The 26,864-nt window shown below is 57.3% G+C and overlaps 1 protein-coding gene across 4 annotated transcripts in view; it reads right to left on the bottom strand.

Annotated features, from left to right (window-relative positions):
* PTPRF (protein tyrosine phosphatase receptor type F) overlaps nt 1-26,864 on the bottom strand; it is an 86,073-nt gene that overhangs the window by 52,193 nt on the left and 7,016 nt on the right. For all 4 annotated transcript variants that reach the window (XM_032630521.1, XM_032630539.1, XM_032630530.1 and 1 more), the window contains exons 2-5: nt 26,549-26,625; nt 19,134-19,269; nt 10,404-10,549; nt 10,081-10,222 (exon numbers count right to left, since the gene is read on the bottom strand). In XM_032630521.1, coding sequence (XP_032486412.1) covers nt 10,081-10,222; nt 10,404-10,549; nt 19,134-19,224 — 379 coding nt within the window. In that variant the 5' untranslated portion in view covers nt 19,225-19,269; nt 26,549-26,625. The remainder of the gene's footprint in view (nt 1-10,080; nt 10,223-10,403; nt 10,550-19,133; nt 19,270-26,548; nt 26,626-26,864) is intronic.

Genomic DNA, 26,864 nt, shown 5'->3' with positions numbered 1-26,864 from the left:
CCCACTGCGGCACCAGTCTAGCTCTTCCCAGACCTCAATCCTACCTGCTCAGCCCTCCAGAGCAGTGGAGGAAGGAGGGGGGCAGGGCCTGCCGGGGCAGGGCCTGCCAGAGTCAGGGCCCAGGAGTCAGCTCGCCTTCATCTCTGCCCACAAGGTGCTGCTCAAGGAGAAGGGAAGAAGTACAAACACCTGCAGCCCTGCGTCCTGGGAATATACGCTGAATGCCTAACAGGGGGAAAGTCTTTGGGATTTGTGCCAAATTAAGGACAATTAATTTTCCTCCCTCAATTATCGTGCCCTCAGTGGTTCTGTCCTTGGCTCAGATCATCCCTCAGGCACAAACCGGCGTGTGTGAAGAGCTGTCCATAAAACAGCGGGACCCCAAAGCCAGTCCCTCGTGCCAACTAGGCTTCCAGGCACAAGTCAGAAGGCTGCAGTTCTGCACCTTGGGGAAGGGAAGCGTGTGTCACAGGAGGACTCCAGCCCCTCGGGAATGACCTGCTGTTGGCTCTTCCTTCTATGCTCACCCGCGGGGGCCTCCGGCACATTCACATATAGCCAAGGACAGCAGCCATAACTGACGCCCACGTCTTTCTGGACAAACTGAGCACTGGGCAGGATGGTGTAAACTGACCCACCATCAGACTGTGACATTTATCCTCTTCACCCCCCGCCTCCCCTCCCCACCCCCCGCCCAGGAACCACAGGAGCTTGGGGCCACTGTAGCCTGAACCACTCAGGCTAAGGACCAGGGCAAATTCCTCAGGCTGACGTTGCATGATCACTCCAAACCCATCAACAACCGGGAAAGCAGAGGTCCAGATATGAGGGATAAAGGTTAGGTTTATGGAGCATTTACTAGTTCCGGGTACCGCGTTGAAATGCTTTACAAAATGATTTTACCGAAACTATGTAAGGTACGTGAGCAAATGGGGGTGTAGAGATATCTAGGAACCTGCCCAAGGTCACAGAGTTAAGTCCAGGTGGGGCTGGCACGAGACCAGGGGGTGGGACTCCACGCCTGTCAGGTTAGGGGAGCCGGCTCCGGAAGGGCTCAGGGGAGTCCTGGGGGAGCCAGCCACCATCCTGCCCCCGTACCACGCCCTCTGCCGGCTGGGCTTCAGGCCCGCCGCTCTGCTGCAGACCCCTGCAGCCACGCCGCAGCGTTTTTATTTACTGCAAAACGAACACGACTGTCCCCCACACAAGGCCACCCCCGGGAATGCACCCACGTTCCAACACACGCATATACGGGTCACGCCGAATCCTCTCAAAACCCGTCCTGAGGGCGGAGGGGCTGCGGAGCGCCAGGAGAGGAAGGGTCCCTCCCGCTTCCAGGCCGCCGGTAACTATGGCAACGGCGGAGACTCCGCGCCGCGGAGGAAAGGCTGCACATGCCGTGTCCACGCGGGGCGCGCATCTCCGGTCCGAGCCGCTGCCCCCCATCTCGCCCCCGCCTGGGTGGAGTCACGGCGCCCCTTCTCAGGCCCCCACTCCCCAACCCCAGGAAGCCCAGCTTCTTTCACGCTCAACCGACGCGTAGCTGGGGGCTGCCCCCTTAGCGCGCACAGCGCCGGGAGGTCCCTACACCTGCCTCGCAGTCTCAGTGTCAGACTTCCGCAGTGCCTGTGCCTCTGGGGCGAGATCTATATCAATCCTCTGATAAAAGGGTCCCCGCGAAGGAAAGAGAAACCCATAGGGACTTTAGGGGACCGGAGAGGTACTGGGGAGCCTCTACAGCCGTTTGTGGATTCTGCCTGCATGCACATGTAGGGCGCACACATTCCTAGTGTCTGCCCGCACAGATCTGTGTACCTGTGGTGGGTACACACGTGTGCATGAACTGCGATGGTCTTTAGATACTGCAGTGGGAACCCTGACCCCTTCTTCCCTGCTATCCCCACTGGGCAGAGGAAGGTGACAGGGTGTGGGGGGCTGGGGGATGGGTGTTGGGAGCCTAAGGCTCAGAGAGGGGCAAGAGCTTGGCTGAGGTCCCCACAGCAGCAGTGGAGCGGGATCAGTTCAACTCCACAGCTCACCTGCTATCTTGGTGGCTTCCTGAAGGAGGAGGGAGATGCAAGAGTAGGAAACACTTGAACAGGAGAGGTAGGGAGAGCTTCCTGGTGGAAGGGAGGGAGGGGCTGCCTGAGTGAGGGCAGTGGTCCGGGGAGACAGTGGGAAGGTGAGGCTGCTTGGAGCTAAGGCCTGATGGATGCGGCTGGGGCGGAGGTGGACAGGGGCTCAGCCTAGGCTGGCTGCAATGACTGGGGGAGGGGGCTGCTGAGGCCCCCTACAAAGCACACACAGGTCTCTTTGTCCAGCTCAGCCTGGGATGCCTGAGGCGGAGTCTGGGCCAGAGGGAGGGGGCTGCACCAGGGAAGCGGACAGATGGGGACGCCTTGCGGGGTCCCGGAGCGGGCGGCACCGTCTGTCAGCACGAACTTCTCACCCGCGTTTACCCAGCTTCCTGGCGGCTCTGTGCGCACGCAGGCACACGTAGGCACACACATACACAGGCTCCCTGGGGTGGCACCGTCTGTAGGCCTGAACCCCTCCCCTGTGCCTGAGTGTTAGGCCTGGCCTCACCCCTTCTCTGAACGTAGATACCTAGATATATGCACAACCAGGGACCCACAGAGATATATGTGGAGAAAGAGACAGGTGCAAAAATAGAAACCTACATGTGTGTGCAGAGGGGCACCTGCAGTGACAAGCACCTGTGGAAACAGACTCACGCAACCAGATCCAGAGGGAGAGCGCGCAGAGACGCAGAAACACACATGTGCAGACATGCAAAGATAACACGTATGCTGACACACGTGTCCCTGGAGACGCATGCAGGGACAGAGCCAGGAAACGCAGACAGGGACGCATGAGGGGACCTCGCGGGTGGCAGGGCTGCTGGTTCCCCCAGCCCTCCTGGCACTCTAAGGAAACCAAGGCTGCCTCGGGCCCTGTCCCTGAGGCAGCTCCATCCTTAGCAAGGTCAGGGCCAAGACACCCCCTAGCAGGTGGGAAGGGCTCCTCAGACCCGCAGGTTCCCACACTCTCCCAGAGAGCCCCACCCCACCCCCAGACTTCCAGGCAGTAAGGGGGGCCTGGGGAGCTTTGGGCTCCCTTCGCAGCTTTCAGGCTTGATTTTCAGCTTTTTCTAAGAGAAAACTCCCACCTCTTTTGGCACTCAGATTTCATCAAACTTGGCATCTTAAAAGCCTGTTTTGTTTTTGAGTCTGAGCTGTTTGGGGCCTGTCGGCAGCATAAGCTAGCCGAGAACAGCCAAGCAGCCGAGGCCTCCCCCTTGCGGTCCCCCACCTCCAGGGCTTCCCTGGCACCTCACAGGGCTCTACACAACCTGGTTGGTGAGGCCTCCCAGCCACACACACCCAGGTGAACCTGGGCACTGTCCCCAGGCCCATACCCTTTCCACATTCCAGCTTCTGGGCCCTGATCCACAGCGAACTCTTCCTGGGGTCCCCACCTCAGTCCTACTCCAGGACGACTCTTTTGATCCCTTTACTCCCCTAGGTTCAGGCCCAGTCCCTCCAGGCCACTGAGAGCCTCCCACTCACTCCTCAGGTCCCTGCAGCCCAGCTGCCATCCCCATGGCTTCCTGCCAGCATGCTCACCAAGGTCAACCATGACTCCATGGAGCTAAGTCCAAAAGACACGTCTCATCGTTCATCCTGCCTGACCTCTCGACAGCACCCCTCCCTGCTCCTTCCAGATGCTTTTCTCTTGACTTCCTCGGACTCACCCCTACCTCTCAGACACCTCCTCGCCAGATTCCTATGCAAACTCCCCTCCCAACATGGAAAGCTAGCGTCTGGGGCTCCATCCGGGCCCTCTTCCTCCCCCTTGACTCTGGCTCCGTAGGATTTGCCATTTCTCCACCCTCAGAACTGCATCTCCAGATGTCCCTCAGAGTGCCAGTCCTCCTTGACACCCCTACCTCCAATGCCTGCGCACACGCGATACAACGGATTTCTAAGTGGACTCATCAACTTGCCCCTCAAACCAGGTCCTCCTCCCATACCTGAACCTTAGAAAATAGTACTGCCATCTACCTGGCCCAGAGCCAGCAACCCCAAGTCTCCCACCTCCCCAGTCCCACAGGTGGCCAGGCAGGCCATCACTCTCTCTAAACTGCATAAAACCCAGCCTCCCTTCCTTCCCTACCCACTGCCTGGGTTTGGGCCACTACCACCTCTTGCCTGGGCTGCAGTGCTGCCCTGGCCTCTCACTGGTGTCCCTGTACCCCACTCTGTACCCCCAGGGACCTTTCTGAAGCATAAATTTTATCAAGTCATTCCCCTGATTAAAATCCTCTTTCCCCTGGCAACGAGAGAGAGGGGGCACCTCACCAGGGATGGGGAAAGGACACACACAGGGGCATTTAAAACCTCCGACTTGGCTAGCTGTCCCCGGAGGTGCTGGCTCCGCTGTGGTCCTGAGGCTGGGGGAGATGGCAGTGGGCGAGGGAGCCATGGGCACAGCAGGGCCATGTAAGCACCCGTGACCACAGGGGTGGGAGGGGCAGGCTAGGCACAGGGAGCGTGTCCACTGTCTGTGGCTAACAGAAGAGGCAGGCGTACTGCCCACCCCACAAGTGGACCCATTCAGAAGGGAGTCTGCTTGGACCTTGAACACAAATCAGAACTAGAAAAAAATGGGGGATCCCAGGTACCAAGAAACCCAGAGCCTGATCTTCTAGACCCTCCTGGCAGTGCCCACCTAACTGACACCTCTCCCACCCCCATGCCTGGGGCCCAGATCTCTCCAGGAAATGGTTGCAGAGCCTCGTATCTGCATGGTTCTGAATGCGACTACAGTCACAATGGGGCTGGGGGTGGGGGTGGAAGGACAGGTCACAGATCCCACAGTCACTGGGCCAGAAGCACTTAGGTCACACCTCAGCTGCGAGAGGAGGAGCAGAAGCTGGCCTGGGTTCTAGGTGCTGGGGCTCCTTCTACACCTTCCATGGATGCAAATCAGGGAGGCGACAGACCCAGCTTCCTCAAAACAAGCCCATGACCTAGACACGTATGCAGGCAACAGGAAGGGGGCACCTCTTGCCACCTAAGGAGTCATCCTCTGCCTGGTAGCCCTTCACCCAAACTCCCCACCCTCCTAAGTCAGGCCTGGGCCAGGGAGAGATGACTCCATGGGAAAATGCCCACCCACCCTGAAAACACAAGCTTCTGTACCGGCCCCGCTCCAGGTTCAGCCAGCCCAGGACCGCAGGACAGGGTCATATGTTGCTCATCAGCCCTCATGTCCCTGGGGCTGTTTCCAAAGGGGCTGTGGGTAGGTGGGTGGGGTTCAAGAGGGCCTCCATCATCCTACAGTCCCAAAACCAGGGTGAGAACCGCTGAGGAGCCTGGGGGTCCCAGCCCAGCACGGACTGCCCGCCTCCCCCAGTCACGACCCCACATGCCTGACAGCTGGCCTCCCGCAGGGCCTATCCAGAATGAAGGGGGCAAGGCCAGGCACTCCATGCGGGCACCTAGATTCCTGTGTGGCCTGAGCGGTGTGGTCCTGGCCAGTCAGCAGACATCAAGGCCAGGTGGGAACAGGTGAAAGGGAGCCTGGGCTCGATGAGGGGAGGGGAGGAAGAGGAGAGAGTCCCAAGGTCTGGGCAGGATCCCTATCTGGGGGCCCCTCCCTTCTGGCCTGGCTGCAGAGGAACTGCTGAGGAGCAGTTCTCAGAGGCACTGAGAACAGCTCTGCCCCACGTCCATCTCTGTCCAGCTGTCCTGGCTGACCGACAGCTCCGAGCAGGGATCCTGTGGGGTCCAGGAGACAATGAGGCCAGACACAGCATCTCTGGCCTCCCACAGCACCAGACCGACCGCACACACTCAGCCCAGGCTGCTTGCTGCACACCCCTCCCCTCGCCGCAGACACAGGCCATAAGGTATACACCACCTGCTGTACACACCACACCCCCCACACACTGCCTGATGTGTGTACGCACAAGCACGTGTGCATGCACGCGCGCGCACACACACACGCAACCGGACGCACGCCCCCTGCTTTATATACAACCCATAAGGCACACACAGCCCCTAAGACTGTAACACCACACCACACACCTCACACATACTGCCTTACAGACAGCACAAAGGGCACTCACCACACGCAGGGTGCACGCTACCTGCTGTAGCCATGACCACGAGGCAAATGCTGCCTCCTGAACTCGGGGGCCCCAGAGCCAGGTGCCCACCACAAAGTCAGAAACAGCTTATCCCTGCTCCTCGGCCTCTTCCCTCCTCCTTGCCCCTCTTTCCCTTCTCCTCCTCCTTCTTGGCCCTTCCCGAACCTGCCCAAGTCACCAGGGCCCTGACCACACCTCTGCTGTCTGGCCTCCTCTGGGGCTTTCCTGACCACAGTACCAGTACCGCCCGGCTGGAACCCACTGGCCCAAGTGAATCCACAACCTCCAGACTGAGCTCCAGGACCCTCCCGGCTTCCCCACACCCTGGAGGGAAAGGTCAGGAAGCAAGGCCCTTCTCCCCTCCCCCTCCACTCCCCCTCCCTCGCGAGGGAGAATGTCAGATTCCCTGTCTCAGTGGTGGCAGCGGGCGGGTTGGAGGGGGAGTGATTCAGCCTCAAGAGTGCGGCGTGAGAAGAGCTTTTCCTGCCATTACCCGGCGAGGGAGAGACTGGTGTGCTAATGGCTTCAATTACCACTCAGACAGGAACACTGGGCGGCTTACCCCCAGCCAGCTTGTGCTGGGTACCCCCACCCGGTACCCAGCGGGGCCTAGGGGGCGGGGAGCAGCCGGCTGGGCATCACAGGGCAGTCGGGACTCACTGGGACTGGCAGTCCTGCCCAGAGAGCTGGCTGCAAAGGCCACGAAGTGGGAGGGGTGTGGGGTGCTCTCGGAGTGTGAGGGGAGCTGGGCACAGCACAGAGCAAGGCAGGGCAGGGCGCTTGGCGTGGACTCGTAGGCCTGGGAGGCAGCAACCCCTCACCTGAGCCAAGTCACCCTAGAGAGCCCTGGGCCACTCCCCTGAAGAGCCCAGTGTGTGGTGAGCCACATGCAGTTTATGATACGGGTAAGGGACTCAACCTTTATTCCCAGGCTCCAAGCCGGCTTCATCCTCTCCCCAGCCCTCCTCCCAGGAGTGACCCTGGCTGTCTTCTGGCCGCAGCCCACAGCTGTAGTCACACCATACTTTCACCCAACTCCTACACACACCCAGCTTCCCTGGCCAGCACAGGAGGCCTGGCGCGGGAGGGCGGGGCTGCTTTCCTCTGGCCCCGCCCCCTGGCACCTTTGAGGCCTCCCACTCCCCTCCTTTCTGCCATGCCCAGAGCCAGACGGTCAAGGTTATGCAGACCAACATGGTAAGTCAGCATTTCATCTTGCGGGTGCTGTGTTTCAGGAGCAGCAGGGGCTCATTCAGGCCCACAGCTCCATCTCGGCTGGGCCAGGCGCCCGGGTAGGGCCCTACACGCTTCCCAACCTCATAAGACACCTCCCACACCGAGAAGCACAAACAGACCCCAGACCCCTGCTAGAGAAACCCTCATCCAAGAAGGCCCCTCTAGAAGGACAGACCCCTGCAAGTCTGAACCCCCTCACCTCAGCTCCTGCAAGACCACCCCAATCCTCCTCAACCCTTTAAAAGATAAAGCTGCCCAGGGCAGAGGTGGGGATAGGACAGTGCCAACAGAGGACTTGCGGAGAGCAAGGGCCAAAACTGGGGTGTAGGGGCTTTGGGGGGACTTTTCTTCCAACACTAATAAGAAGGCTCTCTTTCCCTTAATATGAGGGCCTGAGAGATGCCCTCTGGGGTGGGAGCCACAGTCTGGCCCTTCAGCCACCTCCCAAATGCCAGGGCAAGGCAAATGGCTCGCGCTGGGGCAGACAGCAACAGGAGGGAGGGTAGTGCTGAAATACCTGTCCTGAGGTCATAAGTGGGGAAACTGAGGTCAGGGGTGGCAGGGAGCACCCTGAAAGCACTCAACCATCAGGGATCTTGGCCCAGGGCCTGTCCTCTGGGCCCCTGCCCCCCACAGGAATGGATGGTGGGGGCTGCATCACCCAGATGACGCCAGGCAGCAGAGACGCCAGGTCCAGCCAGCTCACACATCTGGGCCTTGGGATGTGCTGCTTCCAGCCCAGTAGCAGCTACCATTCATGCTGGAATCCGGCAAGATGCTTAGCTCCTATTCAATCCTCCCAACCGGCTTGGGTGGCAAGTACTATGTCCCTATTTACAGATCGAGCAAATGAGGCTCAGAGGCATGGTTACTTGCCTGAGGTCACAAGGTGAGAGAGTAAGTGGTCGAGAGGCCCCGCTCTTAATCACTGTCCTCCACTGCCCCTCTAAGCTGGAGGGCCCTGCCCCGCCTCGCAGCAGACACACAGTCACAAGGGAGTTACTGAATGGACGTGCGTGTGAACACATAAAGCCGCAACGTAAAAATGGCCAATACGAAAAGATGTTCAACTGCTCTGTAATCAAAGAAATGCAAATTAAATTGAGATGCCATTTTTTGCCTATTAACTTGGCAAAGACTTGTTAAAATGATAATTCCCACTGCTGGTGAGGATAAGCAGAAAAGAGGCCCCTCTTATGCCCTGTTTGGTGGGAGTGTAAACCGACACAGTCTCCTGGAAATACTGAAAAGGCTTAAAATCGCATGTGCCCTTTGATCTAGCAATTCCACTTCCATGCATCTAGAATAAGGAAATAATCAGGAAGGTGAACACATCTTATCTGCAAGGAAGCGTATAGCACCTTATTTATAAAAGCAAAAAACTGGAAACAACATATGTGTCCAACAATAAGGGAGTGGCTAAATAAATTAGGGTGCTTGCATGTGACACTTAGCCACAGCCATTAAAAATAATGATGCAGAAAAAAATGGCAAGGAAGATGTTCATGAAATGATTTTTTTAAAAGCAGTCCACAAATCACTGAGCAGAATGTAATCCTGTTTTTGTTACATATATCATGCATGCACAGAAAATGGACTGTAAGGAAATAACCAAAAGTTAATAGTAGAGGTAAGATAAACAGGCGATTTTTATTTTTTCCCATGTGATATTTTATACTTACCAAATATTCAACAGTGAACAGGTATTGTTACTGTAATTTTTTTTAAAAAAGCAACAATCAATGCCATATTTTGAAAATAGAGGCAGACATATTCAGACTGATGACTCCATCATGGCTGGGGGGGGGGCGATCGTGTCACTCTCTATTTGTGGCTTCCTATGTCCCCAGGAAAGTGTTCATTTCTCAACCTGGTCTTGTGTCATCTGCTCTCCAGTCTCTCCAGGCTCATGTTGAATTACTCTTCCCCGTTTCTGTGTGTCCTCCAGTGACCCCCCCCACCCCAAAACCAAACGGAACCACTCAGAGTCCCTTGAAAGCACCATTCTCTCCTGCCTCTGGGCCTGGCACATGCCGATGCTATTCCCCTGCCGAGGCCCCCAAGCCAACTCCCACTTGTCCCCAGGACTCAGACCACAGCTCCCTTCTACGCTGCACCCTGCCCCCAGTCCCCTGGGCCACACCCGCAGGACTCATTGGAGACTGAAGTCTCAAGGGCAGGACCCGGGTCAGATAACTCGCAGGACACAAGGCAGCGCTAGGGAGTGTTTGTGAATGAACGGAGGAGCCTCGGAGTGAGAGAAGCCATTCAAGTCCACCTACAGAGCCCCAGCCTCCAGCCTAGGGCCCTTGCTCCTAACAGTGACTGGGAACACACGTCTCTGAAGCCTACTGCCAGGTTCCACATGAAAATCACATCCGCTGCCACGAGTCATGTACCCCAAGCGACATGCAGCTGCAGCCCCACACCTCAAGTCAGGCCCCAGACCCACCGAGCAACATCCCGGCTCTGCAGAACACAAAGACACGAGGCGCACAGCGGGCTTTGGCACAAGCCAAAAATCCAGTGACCGTCCCTGCCCACCACTGACCTTTGCTGACCCCAGGATGGCCAGTAGCTTTCCTTTCCGGAAAAACACCCCAGCCCACGGTGGGGACGGGCCTGGCTGGCTGGCTCATCCCTGCATCAGTCTCCACACCCACCAGGCCCCATCCCTCCCCAGCACGTACCTTCGAGCACTGAGAGCTTGGCACTAGTGTTGATCTCTCCCAGACTGTTGGTGGCCGTGCACTCATAGATGGCTTCATCTCGCTGCACCCGCAATGGCTGGATTCGCAGCACGGACCCTGCCCCGTCGTCAAACTCAATTACCTGCCGCAGGACAGACACGTGGTCACAGCCTGCTCAGGACACAGAAGCCTGCTCAGGGTCAGCCATCCTCTCACTGCCAAAAGGCCCCCAAGGAGGGAGACCAAGAGCAGGCGAGGTAGGACCAGACCCCAGAATAAGCAGACCTGGAGCCCTGCCTGCCCCTTCCCACCCGAGACTGTACCTCGAAGCGCTGGGAGCTGACTTTCTTCCCCTTCTTCATCCATGTGATGCGCGGCTTGGGTTCCCCTGTGGCTTGGCACACGAAGGAGGCCACCCCTCCTGACAGCCCAGTCTGGTCCTCAGGGACCTTAATGAAGACAGGTTTGCCTGGAGAGATAGAGACACCAAGTCATCGTGGCACGGTCACCGCCGACATGGCCTCTACCACAGGGGGCAGGCATGGGGTGGGGGGCAAGAAAGATCTATAGAGGAAATAACAGTAGCGACGCCTAACCCTTATGCAGTGCTTCTCATGTGCCAGGCACTCTTCAAAGAGCTGTGAGCACATGAGCTGGGTGCTACACTCATCTGTGCTTATAGCGAAGGAAGTCAAGACACTCAGAGGTTAAGGGATTTGCCTGACATGACAGCTGGTTAGTGGCAGAGCCAAGATTTGAACCGGGCGACTGAGTCTGGAGTCCATACGTTAACTGCTACACTCTTCTGTCTCCCATCCCCCCATCAATTCCAAGCTCTAGGACGAAGGCATGCTGAGAGCTGCTGGGAGCAGCCCTAGCATCTCCCCTGGACGCGTCCCTCCCCAACTGCTCTCCACCAGGGTGATGGTACCTCCATCCACCACAAGGCTCAAGCCAGAAACCGTGACTCCACCTCTCCCCGGCCCCCACACACCAGCAGTCCTGAAGGCCTACACATTCCACCTCCTAAGTATCTCTGGATGTCTTCCCAGGTGAACGCTGTCCTGTAAATCTGCCCTCCCCACCCGGCTCCCACTGGCTGGGTAATCGCCTTCCGATGGCCTAGACGTCTCCCCAGAGTGTCCACAAAGAGGCAGGGGGAGGGGGAGAAGGGAGGGGGCTTGGACACTGTACTGCCATGCCCACCCATGTCACCTTGATACACACACCAGGGCCAACCTGGAATCCCACCACCCAGGGTCACAAGACCCTGGAAACCCGGCCTTTATTGAGATGTAGAAATGCCTTGCTAATCCTGATAGCGGATCCATTTCCTATTAATCAGACCAATGAACAGCTCCAGGAAGGCTGATACCATGAGAAATGACATTTCAGACCACCTGCTCGGTGCCGATGAGCCCAGGCCTGGTCTGGTCTCTGGAACAAAAACATGTTTGTTCAATGATGATAATCCCACTCTGCACCAGGTACTTTATTTCATTTAGTCCTTTACCATTGTTAACCCCAGTTTAGAGGCACAGAGAGGTCGAGTCACTAGCCCAAGGTCACACATCCAATTAGCGGCACATCTGAGATTTGAATTCAAGCCTATATGACTCCAAGACACCTGCCAGAAACAGTTCACATTGATATAGTTGGGGGCCTTGTCAAGAGCAGAGTCAGTGGGGTGGCAGGGGCCAAAGCCAGACCAAAGAAGGTCAAGGAGCAAGAGGTGAAAAAGTGGAAAGCAGAGTAAAGTGACTACTTAAAAAAGATTGGGGACTTCCCTGGTGGTGCAGTGGTTAAGAACCCACCTACCAATGCAGGGGGACACAGATTCGATCCCTGGTCCGGGAAGATCCCCACATGCTGCGGAGCAACTAAGCCTGTGCGCCACAACTACTGAGCCTGCGCTCTAGAGCCCACGAGCCACAACTACTGAGCCTGTGCACCTAGAGCCTGTGCTCCACAACAAGAGAAGCCACTGCAATGAGAAGCCCATTGCGCACTGCAATGAAGAGTAGCCCCTGCTCGCCCGCAACTAGAGAAAGTCCACACAGCAACAAAGACCCAACACGGTCAAAAAAAAAAAAAAAGAAGATTGGCTGTGATGGGGAAGATAAAGAGAAGATGGCACCTGGAGGACGGATTGAAGGGAGGTTTTTACATTCTTGTTTCTTTTTTTTTTTTTTTTAAGGTTTATTTATTATTTATTTAATTTATTTTTGGCTGTGTTGGGTCTTAGTTGCGGCACACGGGATCTTTGTTGAGGCGTGCGGGATCTTCGTTGTGGTGTGTGGGGGCTTCTGTCTGGTTGTGGCGTGCGGGTTTTCTCTCACTAGTTGTGGCGCACAGGCTCCAGGGCACGCGAGCTCTGTAACTGTGTCACGGGGGCGTAGCTGCCCCACGGCATGTGGGAATCTTAGTTCCCTGAGCAGGGATAGAACCCGCGTCCACTGCAGTGCAAGGTGGATTCTTTGTCACTGGACCACCAAGGAAATTCCTAGTCTTGTTTCTCTTTTTCCTAAAATGTGAGAGATAATATTTATTTATTTATTTAATGCTGATGGGAAGGAGCCAGCAGAGGGAGAAGGTGCTGATCCAGTGGAGAGAAGAGGGACAGCAGATGGGGCAGAAGGAAGGGTCTGGGGGACCACCAGGGTCGGGAGTGACAGCTGCAGGTACAGAGAGCTGGGTAAGGGGCCCATCTTACCCAGCAGCCCAGGGTCCAGTGGGCTCTGGAGGTTTTATGTAATTGTTAAGAAAGTCACTCACCATCTCTGAGCCTCATCTGCAAAATGGTGCCAGTGATAGGGATCTGTGCAGACGAAATGTGATGATGTCTGCAGGCTGCATGCACAGGCTGGACACGTGGTGGACCTTGCCTGTGGGCAGCCATCACCCTCAGCATCAGTAGTATTATCACCCCCGTTTTACAGATGGGGAAATGGAGGCCCAGAAGGTTAAACAACAGACAAATCACAGACTGATCTGGAGTAGAGCTAGGGTTTGATCCAGGATTCCAAATCCTAAGCACATCTTACAGCACCCAGGGCCTCCCTGGGGGAAGGAGATGCGGGGACCTACCTGACTGCTCTTGGAATACCCAGAGCGGGTGAGGGCAGCGTTATTGGGGAAACACACAAACCTGCTGGGGACCCGAGGGGTACGGGGACATCACAAAGGCTCAGGAAGCCTCAGTTTGCCTCACCCTTGCCCCGACTGCCCTCTGAAGGGGGTTCCGGACTCTCCCAGTCTGCAATTGTCTGCAGAGCCTGTCCTCTCAGTGAGATCCTCTCAGATAGGACGCCCCTGCCCGACTTGGGGGTGGGGAAGAGTCTCCTGCCCACCTCCCTGCACATTGCACGCCCCTCCCCCACACCTCCAGACAGCAGCTCCCTGCTCTCCTTCTGCACTGCCATCACCCTCTCTCGACTGGACACTCCACCAACCTAACCAGCTGCGTCCCTAGTCTCTATTCAGCAGCCAGAGTGAAGCAGCAGCCTCTTCCCTGATCAAAACCCTCCAAAAGCCTCCCAAGATTTAAATCCCAAGATTTAAACTCCCGTCATGATGGAGTTCAGACCTGGAGCCCTGCCAGGTCTCGTCCACTGGATAAACAATGCCCGCTGCGCCTCAGGGCCTTTGCATAAGCCGTTCCTTCTGCCACAAACCTCTTAGACTACCTCTTTACCCACTACCTCCTATTCACCTTTCTGATCTCAATTTAAACATTATTTCCTCAGAAAACCTTCCTTGGTCCCCCTGCTGTGGCCCCCACCTCCACTAGCTCAGTTCTGGGTTTTAGGCTCTCTGGAGACTCCCGCCGCCTCTCTCACAGCACTGCTCATGGTTTGTTATGTACACGTGTGAGGTTATTACTTTCTCCACACTTTGGAGGAGTATTTAATTCATGGCTGCTTCCCGACAGAGAACAATAACCCTGAGTAGGGCAGATACCACGCCTGCCTTGCTTCTCCCCCGTCCCAGCGCCCGACCCCATTCCTGGTACGGGGGGTGGGGCGGGCAAGTGAAGGTGACCTGACCACAAAGGAAGGCCTGCAGAGGATGGAGACCTCGGCCCCTCACACACCACACTGGGGAGCCCCTGCTGCCCGCTGGGGAGAGAAGCCCTGGGTGAAACTCCTGCCTCAACGTGTCAGCTGCAGAAACCAGAGGCTGGAACCTGCTGAACCAGAATGGCCGGGTGAGTGTGCCTGGGGGCAGGGCCTCCACGCCAAACAAAGAACCAGAAGCTGGGGAGGCAGCCAGGTATGGGGGGGGGGGGCGGTGTGGGGTGGGGGGGGAGAGAGAGGAAGGGGAAGGCCTGAGTACAGGAGAGGCTGGATGGCGCCAAGGCCTGGGGCCATCAAGGAGGTGGACCCCACCACCTGCCCCAGAGGCTGGAGAGGGGCCAGAGCCCTGCCCAGCCCACCCACCCACCAGGCTCTGGCAAGACTGGCAGCACGCGGGCCCGGGCAGCCCAGGGGGCAGGACCTCCCCTCCAACAGACCAGCCCCTCATTTCCCTCAGTCCACTCACCCCCACGGGTGGGCATCTCTCTTCCCACAGCCCTGCCAAGCCCTCGCCTCTCTTCACCAGGCGGACTTTTGGGGAGCAAAAACCCTGTGCTGACATTTGTCTCCCCGCTCCCTTCCCCACACTCACTCCTGCTAACTTCTCCAGGCTTTCTTGACTTTTTCAAAAAAAAAAAAACAGCACCTGCCACAGGCCAAGCACCGTGCAGGACACAGCTCAGGCCCCGTGGCCGCATCACCCACCCAGGTCTGTGGGTACCCCCTTGCCTTCGTACGTGCCCTGCCCCTCTTGTGCACCCTACTCTCAAGCCTGTGGGAGCCTGCTCTGCGTCCCGCAGCCCGCGGGCCACAGTGACCAGTCAGGTCCCCAGGCAGGCAGACAAAATCAGGTGACTTGACCATTCGCCCAGTACAGACCCAGAGCTAGTGTTCGGGGAGGGTCTGAACAGAACTTCTGAAGACCACATGTCCGGAGGGGCTTTTTGCCCCACCAGGATGTGGGCCCACCTCCCCTCCCCTAGCACATGGAGGTCGTGCGCTGCACAGGTCTTTGGGCAGCAGCCCCCAGGGGCATGCCCTGGACTCGCACAGGTAGCTGAGCCTATGCAAAGTGGGAGGGAGTGGCCTAAGAAAGGAATCAAGTGGGCTGGCCTGGGCGGGGGTTGGGGTGGGGGGCCCCCCACACCTCCCAGGGTCCAGCCAAGGAGCCACCTATTTTGCGCCTTCCCTGCAGAGCGCACATACACGCTGCAGCAAGGGGTGGTGAGGCAGGGGAGGGAGGCGGGTTTCCCAGGCCCTGAACAGTCTGATGAGCTGGGGACTCATTAATGCTGGCTCCTGTGACCACTCCTGGCATCCCCAGGAGGGAAGCCCGCTCAGAGACAACCCTGGTTTCCCAGGGGACACACTGGGAGCCCCAGGTCATGGCCTAGGATGGAGGGAGCACATACTAAGTGCCAGGTGCCTTGAACATGTGACCTCGGTTAACCTTTCCAGGTAGAAGTGATTATCCTCATTGTGCAATAGGAAAACAGGCCCCGAGAGAGAAAGCAACCTGCCGGAAGTTCCATGGAGGGCAGAGTCTAGCTGGGCCACCAGGTCCTGCCTCCCCAAGGATGAGGAGGAGGGCACCGCAGAACTGCGTGCAGCACCCTGCCATGTTCCAGCTCCCCAGGCTGGGTGGGGGCGGTGATACGACAGATACATCCTCAGCTACTTAGGCCTCTGCCCCTACCTACACTCCTAGCCATCAGGCATCCTGCTCTGGGCTCCTGTGATTCCAAGTAACTGGACTGTGCTAAGCTGTGTGGGGACAAAAGGGAGATGGTCCTCATCATGGTTCTCCCATGGGCTCCAGGGAGAAGCCCAGGCCCGTTCCTGCTTCTTCCCCCTAATCTCATCTCATCAGGCAATGGCCCCCATTAGCAAACAGCCACTCAACCTTCAGGGCTCCTGTTTTCTAGGAAGCCCCCTACACCTCCCCCCGCAACGATGCTTAGGTCACTACCTCTGTGTCAGCACCACCCCAGCACAGTGGACACTGTAGTAACCCACACTGCGGGCTCCGAAGGCAGCACACAGCGGATCAGCAGAAACCTCTTCCTGCTCAGGACCACCTCTGGCCCCACGAGCCTCCCTCGTGAGAAGCCACGAGCCCCAGCTGGGGGAGCCGCCGAGCCCCACATGCCCAGGTCCCCATCAGAGCTGACTCGGCATTGACGCCGGGGCCTCTGGGCTAAGCCTTGGCAGCTGCTTCTCCGCCCCCCCCTTCCCTGCACTCCCCTCAGAGGCCAGGGCCCCCATTCATTTGTCTCGTTAAGAGGCCTATAGAAACACATTTGTCCGCTCTGCGCTCCACTGCTCCAGTCGTCAATTCTCTGGGGCGCCTGCCCTACCTTTTGCAGCAGCTCTGTCCACGTTGACTACTCGCCCCAGCTAGCAGTCTCGCAGGCCCAGCCCAAGCCTGGCCATGACGCGGGGGACAGATCCAAACGTATGTGCAGTGTTCCTGGGGTCAGGTCATCACAGCCCCCAGCCCATGCCCCTCTCCTGTGGCTCTCTGCCTGGAAGCAGAGCCCAACTCACCTAGTTCGGCATCTCCAGCTGGTTCCTACCTTCAAGACCCTGGTCTTTGGTCCTTAAGGGACCAGCACGGAGGCTCTTGGCCTCTGCTCTAAAAATTGTTCCGCCCTGCCCCCTGAGTCCTACTAGGGGTTCAGGCCTGACTCCACCCCTACACTCACTCATCTACCACACTCCAGGCCCTGAACTGGACACTGGTCTGACCCCTCAGGACACACAGTCCAATGGGACAGACAGACCTGAAGCAGTCACAGGTGCCCAGGGGAGCAGCACATCATGACCCAGGCTCCTAGAGGAGGTGATGGCTCCAGGTGAGTGGGAACTCATCAGGTGAAGGGGATGGGGAAGAGGGTTCCTATCAGAGGAAACAGAAGGAACAGAGGCCTGGGAGCACGGGAGCAACCGAGAAGTCAGCACGGCGGGGGCGTGGGGTGGGGCAGGTGAAGGATGAGGTTGGCAGAGGCTTAAAGATGCAGGGCCTGGACCCCAAGGCTTGATCCTAAAGGCGACAGGGGAAGAGAGCGAGGGATTTTAAAATGAGGGGCGACATGATCAGGCTTTCATTTTGCAACATGACTCCTACCATGGAACAGAGACTGGATGGTGAGGACAGAGACTGGAGACAGGGAAGCCACTAGGAGGCTGCTGCTGCAAAAGCCCCGGCAAGAGCCGAGCATGGCTTGGGTGAGGGCAGCAGAGACAGAGGTGGATGCATTCCAAAGATATTCAGAAGGGAGAAACAGCGGCACTTGGTGATGGATTAGATGTGGGTATGAGAGCGAGGAGGCTGGGAGGAGGCCCAGGTTTCTGACTTGGGTGGCTGGGTGGGTGGGAAAGCCATTCACCAGGAGAGAGAACACAGAAAGACGGGTACGTCTGGGAGGATGAGGGTGAGGGTACAGGTTCCAGCATGTTAGGTCTCAGTAGGAGGGAAGACAGTTATGCTCCCAGGATATATTGTCTCCAGAAGCCCAGCCGGGTGGTCCTCCCTCTGCTCTCAAGCTCCCATTTGAAGGGCCTAAGAGCGTCCAGAGTGAGGGTGGGGGAGCAAGGCCAGGACTTCAGTGTCCAAGGGCTGGCTCTCACAAGCCTTCGCCTCCGTGCCATTGTCATCTACCCAGTGACTTCTACCCCAGCCTGGCCCTGCAGGCTCAAGCTCTCTCCCAGCAGCCCCAACCGAGCTGGAGATCGCCCGCACCCCCTAATCTTCCCCGTTCCTGCTAGCCCAGCCCTCTCATCACCCGCACCTCAAGGCTCCCATTACCCCTCACCCTGCGCCCCAGGAGGAATGCCCTCTCCTTCTCCTTGCTCTACTGGCCCCACCCAACCTGGAGGACAAAGGGCGGGGCGCTCCAGTCCCACCTCCTCCAGGATCTGGTCCTGAATAATTAATGAGCCATTAAGAGAAAGGGTTTGGGTGGGGCAAGAAGAGAGCTCTGCTCCCAGACACAGGGAGAGCAGGGTGGGGGAACCCTATGGCCTGCTGACCCCTGCGCCGACCCCCAGGTTGGCCCTTTGCCACCTCTGGGCTCCGGACAGGATGGGAACAGCTCTGTTCCCCAGGGACCTTGGCTCCGACCTCGACCCTCCCCCTCAGTGTGCAGATTGGCTAAATCTGCCCTGTGCCCCGCCTCCCACCGGTAACCAAGCAGTGGTAACCATGGCAACGGGGCGGGCTGCGGCCAGTCTTGTAGTGCCAGGCAGGGGGAAGGGCGGCAGGAAAGGGACCAAAGTTCGTAGTTGGATCTAGGCAGGGGACAATCCCATCTCCCCCCATACACAGAGAGGGGCGCTGGAGCCCAGCTTCCTGTGGCCAAGTGCAATCTTCCCCCATTCTCAGGGCTGAGGGCTGGGGGAGGGGGATGCCCCTCTGCCTTGAAGTGGGGAGGGGAAGGAAGTGCTCAGTGTCTACACACAGGTCTGGCCCAGGGGAAGGGCTATGGTGGCTCGCCTTCCCATCTTTCCCTGGACCTGTGGACACCTCTGGCATCCCACTCACATGTCCATACATGTTCCTGCGTGCAGCCCCCCATTCCCACACCAACACTGACATGGCCCACACTGTGCCTTCTGCACAGGTCCACAGCGGTGGACACAGTGCATGCCTGAGCACATCACTAATGACCACAAGAATCCTGGAAATGTCTCACCTCCACCCCATAAACAGGGTCACACTCAGGCACCCCCCACCCTGGAGCACCTTAAGAGACATGCGGGATTCCACAGGATGCTCCAAGGAAGAACGGGGCTGGAGTATTACTTGGAGGGGGGTGGTCTCCAAGTGGGGGGGTCTCTCTAGGACAGAAGGTCTGGAGGTGTATCTAGCCATCCTGTCTCTCCTAGTGACTGGCCTCATCCCCACTTCCAGAGTCCTGCTGGGAGGAATGCACCTTTCCATCTGGGAGATCCCATGCCTTGAGAGGTCAGACTTACTGTCGCCATGGGCACCCGCCACCAAACCAAGCATCACGAGTGCGGGCACGAGGGGCACCATCGTCCTCCCTGAGGCTGGCTCAGGGGCCATCCAGGGCTCCAGCACCACAGCCAGCTACAGTCCAGGACAGTCAACCTGTGACAGAGAGAAGGGCAGAGCCAATTAGCTGGTACCCACCAATATCTTATTGCCCACATGCCACCTCCTGGCCCCCACTCACCACCAAGACCGCCACTCATCGTCGTTGACCACCCAGAGCCTAGTTCAACAGATACCCAACCCTTGGACTGTGCGATGACCACCCAGACCTTCCGACCCCTGTGAAAACCCAGGCTCCTTATCGATCCCCTAGTGACTCCAAGGATAACCCACCAGTCACACTGTAGGAAGAGGGTACAAGAGGCCCCCAGGTCATTCTCTAAACCCGAGTAGGAGGCAGGGACTACTGAGACCAGAGGATGTATAGGGATGTTCCGTTGCAGACCTAGAATTTCCAACTTGCCTCCATAAGAGGACTGGGACAGGGAAACGGGGTCCCAGAGACACAGAGACACACAGGTGGAGACAGAGACCAAACAAAGCAAGACCGAGACGGAGTAGTCAGCAGACCCACAGAGGCCAGGGACTCCAGAGTCCCTGGGGTCTCCTGTTGCCCCTCCTCTCCCCAGCAGAGCCCGCAGGCTGGGCACAAGCCTCAGAGCACAGCCTTGGTCGTGGCAGACAAGATCCAGGTATCAGAGGCTTGGAGCCAAAGCCACAACCTGTCCGGGCTCACCAGGACATGCTCTGGACAAGTTGCACCCGCCCCGCCTGGTTACCCTCATCCTACCCAATTCCCATGGCACCTTCCCAGTCCTGGCCACTAGGGAAACCACAGGGAGGCCCTAGTGGCCAGGACTGGGGGTGCTGGACCCTAAGAGTCGACCTCACACCTCCTCGGCCCTTGCCCCAGTGGCCCAGAGCACATCAAGGGGTGGGGTGCCCTTGCTCACAACTGCCATCCGGGCTGAGCCAGGAACCTGGGCATGGGGAAGACCATTTGGGATTGCCTGAATGCCCCCAGGCCTTTGCTTACAGGGCTCCTCAGCTAGGTGTGCCCCCGCCGCCCACTCCACCCAGCACCAATGTGGAGCCCTCAGCATGGCCACACCATACGGTACACATACACTGCTATCACTCTCCAGCCCCGGTGGCGAGCTCCCAAGGGTCTCTCTCCCATGGCTCCCTTTCAGGGGGCTTCTGGGGATCTGTGCCAGTGCCCACCAGCTCTGCTTACACCTTGCTCTGGGCCAGGGGCTGGTGCACAAAGCCCCTCATTAATGCTCTGGAGACACAACAGGGCGCAAAAGGGGAGTGAGTGACGGTGAACACACCTGGGGGCCCCACAGTGGTACCTACGGATTCTGGTGGGAGGGTGGGGATCAGACCCAGGTGCCTGCTAACCCACAACGGTAAGAATATTTGCAAGGAGGTGACAGGGCTGGTGAACAGGAAGAGGCTGGCCTCAAAGATGGCTCTGCTCCTCCCTGGAAATTAGACCCGTCTCAACTGGGACAGTCGAAGGTCATAAGATCAGAGGGCAGGAGGTGAGCAAAGGTGCTGGGACAAAGCAGGTACAACTGTGAAGTGAGGTAGGGGCTGAACACAAAGGGGAAAGGGTGGGAGATGTCTCTTGTCCCAAGATCTCACCGAAAGTCTGAGACAGGCTAAGCAACAAAAGCAAGCACACTGAAGCAGCATGGTGGGCATCCAGCCCTAGTTACACCATGCCTGGGCTTCCGCTCAGTGTGGCGAGACCAGGAGAGAGGAAGTCCCCAGCACCATGCCCCATACGGCCAACTTGGGACGGAGGACATGCATCACTAAGGCCCTGTCTGTCTGGGCTTTGTCATCACGGCACTGTCGTGCAGCAGTGCGACCAACAATAGAATTCAACTTCCCAGCAGCCATCAGGTGGTGAACTGCCTGGCCAGGGTGTCATGGGGGTATGGCCCCTTGATACAACCATCCTGCAGCTCCTGGTACACATATCAGCGGTGTGTTATACCAAAGGACAGAGGCAGAGGGGACTAGTACAGACATCACAGGGTGCAACAATACAGTATTCACAGAGGTTTCACTCCCAGGTACAAGCAGTCAGGGTGTGAACCCTCCTCCCAGTGCAGACAACATGGGGGCATGACCCTCAGGAACACACACCATGGGGGACCTAGCTCCCTGGTATGGACGTAAAGGGGATGAAGCTACAGAGAAGAGACATTAGGGAGGTACAACTGCACAGCACAGTCACCATGGGGTGAAACTCCCCAGTACAATGGTCACTGAGACGTAATCCCCTGTAGCTGCCTTGGTACGGTAATCAGGGCAGTGCAACTCCCAGGGAGAGGCATCACGGAAGCGTAGCAGTCCTGTCCAGACATCATGTGAGTGTAGACAGACATCATGGGGGTGCAGCTGCCCGATGGACGTTATAGGGGTACGTTATCATAGAGGAATAACCCTGTTATACACATCATGGGGTGTCAGTCCCCGGTACAGCCATCAAGGGGGTGTTAATTCCAGAGCAGACATCATGTGGATGAGATTCTGCCCACGGGCGTCAGAGAAACTGGGCTTGCCTCTGGTAACCCCACCCCCACTGTAACAAAAACAAGTGGCCGTGACTTGGGGACCCCAGGGCCCTCCTGTGTATCTGGGTCTGGAGTGCCTAGGATACTGTTCAGATGCAGAAAGTAGGACAGACAGAGGTGAAGAAGTTGAAAACAACGACATTCCCTCCCCGAGAGCTCTTCCCGGCGGTCCATGGACACGAGGACACCCAGAGAGACGGGGAGACGCGGGGACACACAGACAGGGACACGTTCTCAGGGAACTACTCAGGCAACCACAGAGCTGTCCGGGCCCGGGCCTCTCCCTCACCAGCTCCTGGTGTGAGCAAGCTGCCTCCGCCCCAGACTCTGGGCACGCAGCCTGCCCCAGTGTCAGGCGGCACAGGCCACTCCCAGCTCCAGGGCCCCGCATAGGAGGAGTCCTGGCTCCTGGGTCTGGCCTCCGTCTAGACGCTGGCCCTGCCCCCACCCCAGAGTGCTCAGGGTCACCTGTGGGGAGGTGGCGGGAGGGGAGCAGGGAGGTGGACCGACGCTAGCCTTGCTGGGGTAGCTGAGAACCTTCTGAATTCAGTGCGACAGCGTTAAGGGCAGAGCGTCCACTTCCGCCCACGGCTGGGTGAGTCTGGGCTCTCCACAGCCGAGATGAAAATACGGCCTGAGCACTTGCACACTCGCTCGCCTCTGGATTGCACCGCGGACCATCGGTTCTACCACCTGACGCACTCGGGCAGGAAAACAGCTCCATGCTGAATGATATTGTACAATATCATCAAATGTCATTTTTCTACACTCAGCATGGTTTTAATATACCCTTTTTCTTTGCTACATCAGTGTAAAGCTGCCGACTGCCCTTTCTTGGGAAGAGCTGTCCTTTATTCTGAAATTACGTCCTTGGTGTTAAAATGTCCTTTCTTGTAGGAAGTGATGGTGATAGCAGATACCAGTTGTTGTTTTTTTTATAATGTCCTTACTTGGCAAGATAAAAAATTTTGCCAACCCCATGTCTGGCCCCCAAGTACTTTTGGAAACTGTACTGGTTTGTGAAACTGAAGAGCCTGGGAATCACTGCTCTGAGGGAAAAGGAAGGAGCAGGCCCCACACCAAGCCACAGGATTCGAATACAAACGTCACAGAAAGGCCTGTTACACAGAGGCTAGGTCACCGCCATGCGGCCCACCCAACCACCCCTGCCAGCCTCAGCGGGGGGCCCCCCAGGAGAGACCATGTGACGCCAAACATGCGGGGGGTGGTTCCCTGGCTGGAGAACATCTGGGATCATTCTGAGGCCTCCTCATGAATATGAAAACACAAATTGATTTGTTTCCCTTGGGCACGTGTTATTACTCACAAATATTAATTAGTCTCCAAATACCACCTGTTCCTATAGCCTCCTCCCTGCTTCCTCCCCAGGCCAGGACTCTGGCTCTCAGGAGGCTGGGGCCCCAAAATGGGCATCAGCAGAAGGAGGGGTATCCGGGGCCCCAAGGAGCGGCCGACGAAGGGGAGAGGCCAGCGCTTGGGGCAGAGGAGCGGGAGAGCAGGCAGAGCCCCGAGCTGTTCATCTTCTAACCGGTGGGCAGCTAACCCTTTTGTCACGTCCCGGACACTTCACCACGTGGCACTGCAGCAGTGGCCGGGGAAGCGGAAACAGGGCTTGTTACACTTGGGAAGGGAAAACCAACATGTTTCCAACTCTCACCAAACCAACCACCAGATTACGACGGGAATAAATCAGTCTCAGCCGTGACCCCAGCTCTGGGAAGGGAGGCTGCGGCAGGCTGCCTTTGCTCCTCCAGCCAGTTGGCCAGAGTCTGTGAGCACAGCCAGGATCTGCCCACCCTCCCTCCCTCTCGAAGCTGGGACCTTACTTACCCTCTGGCAGCCCTCAGCTCTTTGGTCTCCCCTGCAAGAGGACGAGGAGCTTAGGAAGAGCATCCCAGAGTCTTGGGGGTGGGGCACAAGCTCCAGCAGAGGCTTAGCTCTGGGGACAGAAGACCAAGGGAGCCAGCAGAGGCACCTTCCTACAGCTAAAACCCCTAAGCCACCAGCCGTCCAGCCTCCTTCCTCTGGAGAGTGGAGCCTCCCTTGGGTTAATGTTCACCAACGTGGCTGCGTCTAGGCCTCTGCACCCACTCTTCTCTCTGTTGTAAAGAATGCCTCGTCCTGGCCTCAGCCACCTACTCACCCACCAGAACTCAGCTCCCGTGGCCTGTCACTGTGAATCTTCCCTGCGTGGCCCTCCCCAGTTTCCCAGGCTTGTACAGCACAGTGAAGGCGGCAAGAAGTGGTGCGCAACAGTGCTTCTCGACCCAGGGTGATTCTGCCCTGCTATGGGACATTAGGCGATGTCTGGAGACAGTTCTGACTGTCCCACGGGGATGGGGGAGTAGGTGCTACAGGCACAGTAGGAAGAAGCGAGAGATGATGCTAGACATCCTACAATAACGGGCCAGGCCCTACAACAAAGGGTTATCTGGTCCAAAATGTCAACAATACTGAGGTTGAGAAACCCTGATGCAGACGGCAAGATCCTTTGCCCATGTCACCTAAGGCCTGCTGCCCTGGTCCCTGCCCCAGAACTCAGTCCCTATGGGTACCCTGGGCCCCAATACCCCAGGTAGGCTTGACATATATTAGCCGTACCTAGGCCTCGGGATCTCACAGCGCCTTCCCCTCCCCCTCCAAGTCAGTCTTGCCTCCAGAGCTGGGCCGTACAGCACACCCCACCCCTACCCCTTCAACAGGCCATCAGCAAGTGGCCTCCCCAGAGGACAGAGGGCTCCAATTTCAGGCACCTTTTATGGTGAGACTGGGCTCCCAGGAAGGTCAGACTCATCATCTGAGGACAGCCAGGTGAAAGGTATCTCCACACCCACCCTCCCCATCTGACCTTTCCAACCTGTGACGCAGCCTTCCTGCCGCACCTTGGACATAGCCCCATAGCTCACCTCACCATGCACGGGGTCTGGCCCCCAGCAGATACCCAACACATGCTCATTTCCCTTCCACGCCCAGACCAGACCCATCTCTTCCACAGCCCTCTTCGCCAGCCATCATGCAGAACTGTCCAGTGGGCCCTACTGGGCCCTGAGCCAGAAGGCAGGGTGATGAACAAGACAGTCATGGGCTCTGTCTTCAAGGAGCTTACAGAGGATGGCCCAACCAGAACGCATCCTCCCCAATCCCACTCCTTCTCCAGGTCCCCATCTCCGTGACAAGCACCACCATGATCAACCACCCAAGCCAGCCAGGCCTCCTCAAATTCTCCCTTTTCCTCATCGCACGTATGTCACTGGTCAATATGTTTGAATCTGCCCTGGCTCCACCCCAACCACTGCCGTGTTAGGAAGACGTCATCAGCGCCCATGTCTCCGGTGGGCTTCCTGCCCCTGGTCACTCCCTTCCAGCCCATCCTGCAAACAAACAAAGGCCCCCTTTCAGCTTACAAAAATGCATATCTGATCAAGCCCCTCAGCTCTGTTTGCTTCTTTATCCCCCAGGAGACATGCAGATAATGTTTCATGAATGAACAAGCGAATGGGCAACAGGTAGATGAATGTGTGGACGTTGCTTCTCTGCTTAAGAACCCTCAGTGCCTTCACACCACCCTCAGGAGAGTCTACAGTCTTTAGCCTGACAACCAAGGCCCAGCACACTCTGACTCCAACCTAACTCCCCAACCTCATTCCCTGTAACTCCAACCCACACGTTCTGTGCTTCTAGCAGAGAGAAAGAAGTGGACCTCAAAGAGACAAAGAAGGATGGGCCCAGATCCTGTGAGTACCTTGCTCTTTCTACCGCAACCTACAGTTGAACGGAACAGTCTTTTCTACAGAAACATGGTGAATGGGAAGCATAGAGATCCTGGTGTAAGTCCTAGAATGTTACCCGGAAGCCTATTTCACACCTACAGCAGCTCACGAGCTGTATATCATTCCCCACCCACCTCCGTCACCCACTCTGGCCAGAAACCCGGGAGCCATCCTCGACACCTCCCCTCCCTCACGCCCCACATTCAACCCTTCACCACGTCCTGTCTACTTGGCTTCCCTAAATAACACTCAAATCCCTTCTCTCCACCTCCATCACCGCCTTCCTGGTCCAGGCCTCCATCACCTCTCTGCCACACGCACACTGGCTCACGTCACGCCCCTAGTGACAACCCTTCCACAGCTCTCCACCGGCCTAAGTCAAAATCCAAGCTTCGGGCTTCCCTGGTAGTGCAGTGGTTAAGAATCCGCCTGCCACTGCACGGGACACGGGTTCGAGCGCTGGTCTGGGAAGATCCCACATGTCACGGAACTACTAAGCCTGCGTGCCACACAACTAAAGCCTGAGCGCTGCACAACTACTGAAGCTTGCACGCCTAGAGCCCGTGCTCCTTAACAGAAGCCACTGCAATGAGAAGCCTGCGCACCGCAACAAAGACGCGGCAACCAGAGAAAAGCCTGCGCACAGCAACGAAGACCCAACGCAGCCAAAAATAAATAAATAAAATAAAATAAATTAAAAAAAAAAAAAGGGCTTCCCTGGTGGCGCAGTGGTTGAGAGTCCGCCTGCCGATGCAGGGGACACGGGTTCGTGCCCCGGTCTGGGAGGATCCCACATGCCGCGGAGCGGCTGGGCCCGTGAGCCATGGCCGCTGAGCCTGCGCGTCCGGAGCCTGTCCTCCGCAACGGGAGAGGCCACAACAGTGAGAGGCCCGCGTAACGCATAAAAAAAAAAAAAAAAAAAAAAAAAAAAATCCAAGCTTCTTGGCCTGGCCCTCGGCACCCCTGCCCGGCCACAACCTGGGGGACACTCACCAGGGCTCTGACTGCTCACGCCCGTCACTCTTGGACAACCAGCACTGAGGGCAGGGCACTGGGGCCTCCGCTCCTTCCTGGAAAGAGAGAAAAGGATAAGGAAACGTTAAGAATTTCATTACAGCAGAGCAGGTATTGACACAGAAAGATGTTCAAAATTTGCTGTTTACAAAGGGGGAAGAAAAAGCAGGTTATGGAACTGTTCCTGCAGGACGAGCCCCATTTAGAAAAATGCCCATCTCTTCACTTCATTTACTCACTTCTTCCATACTCCTGAGCACCTACTACGTGCCAGGCTTTCTGCCAGGCACCCTGC

Source organism: Phocoena sinus, chromosome 1 (assembly GCF_008692025.1).
Source record: "Phocoena sinus isolate mPhoSin1 chromosome 1, mPhoSin1.pri, whole genome shotgun sequence".
NCBI lineage: Eukaryota > Metazoa > Chordata > Mammalia > Artiodactyla > Phocoenidae > Phocoena > Phocoena sinus.
The sequence above is the reverse complement of the archived record's forward strand: the minus strand, read 5'-3'. Positions and strand labels throughout refer to the sequence as shown.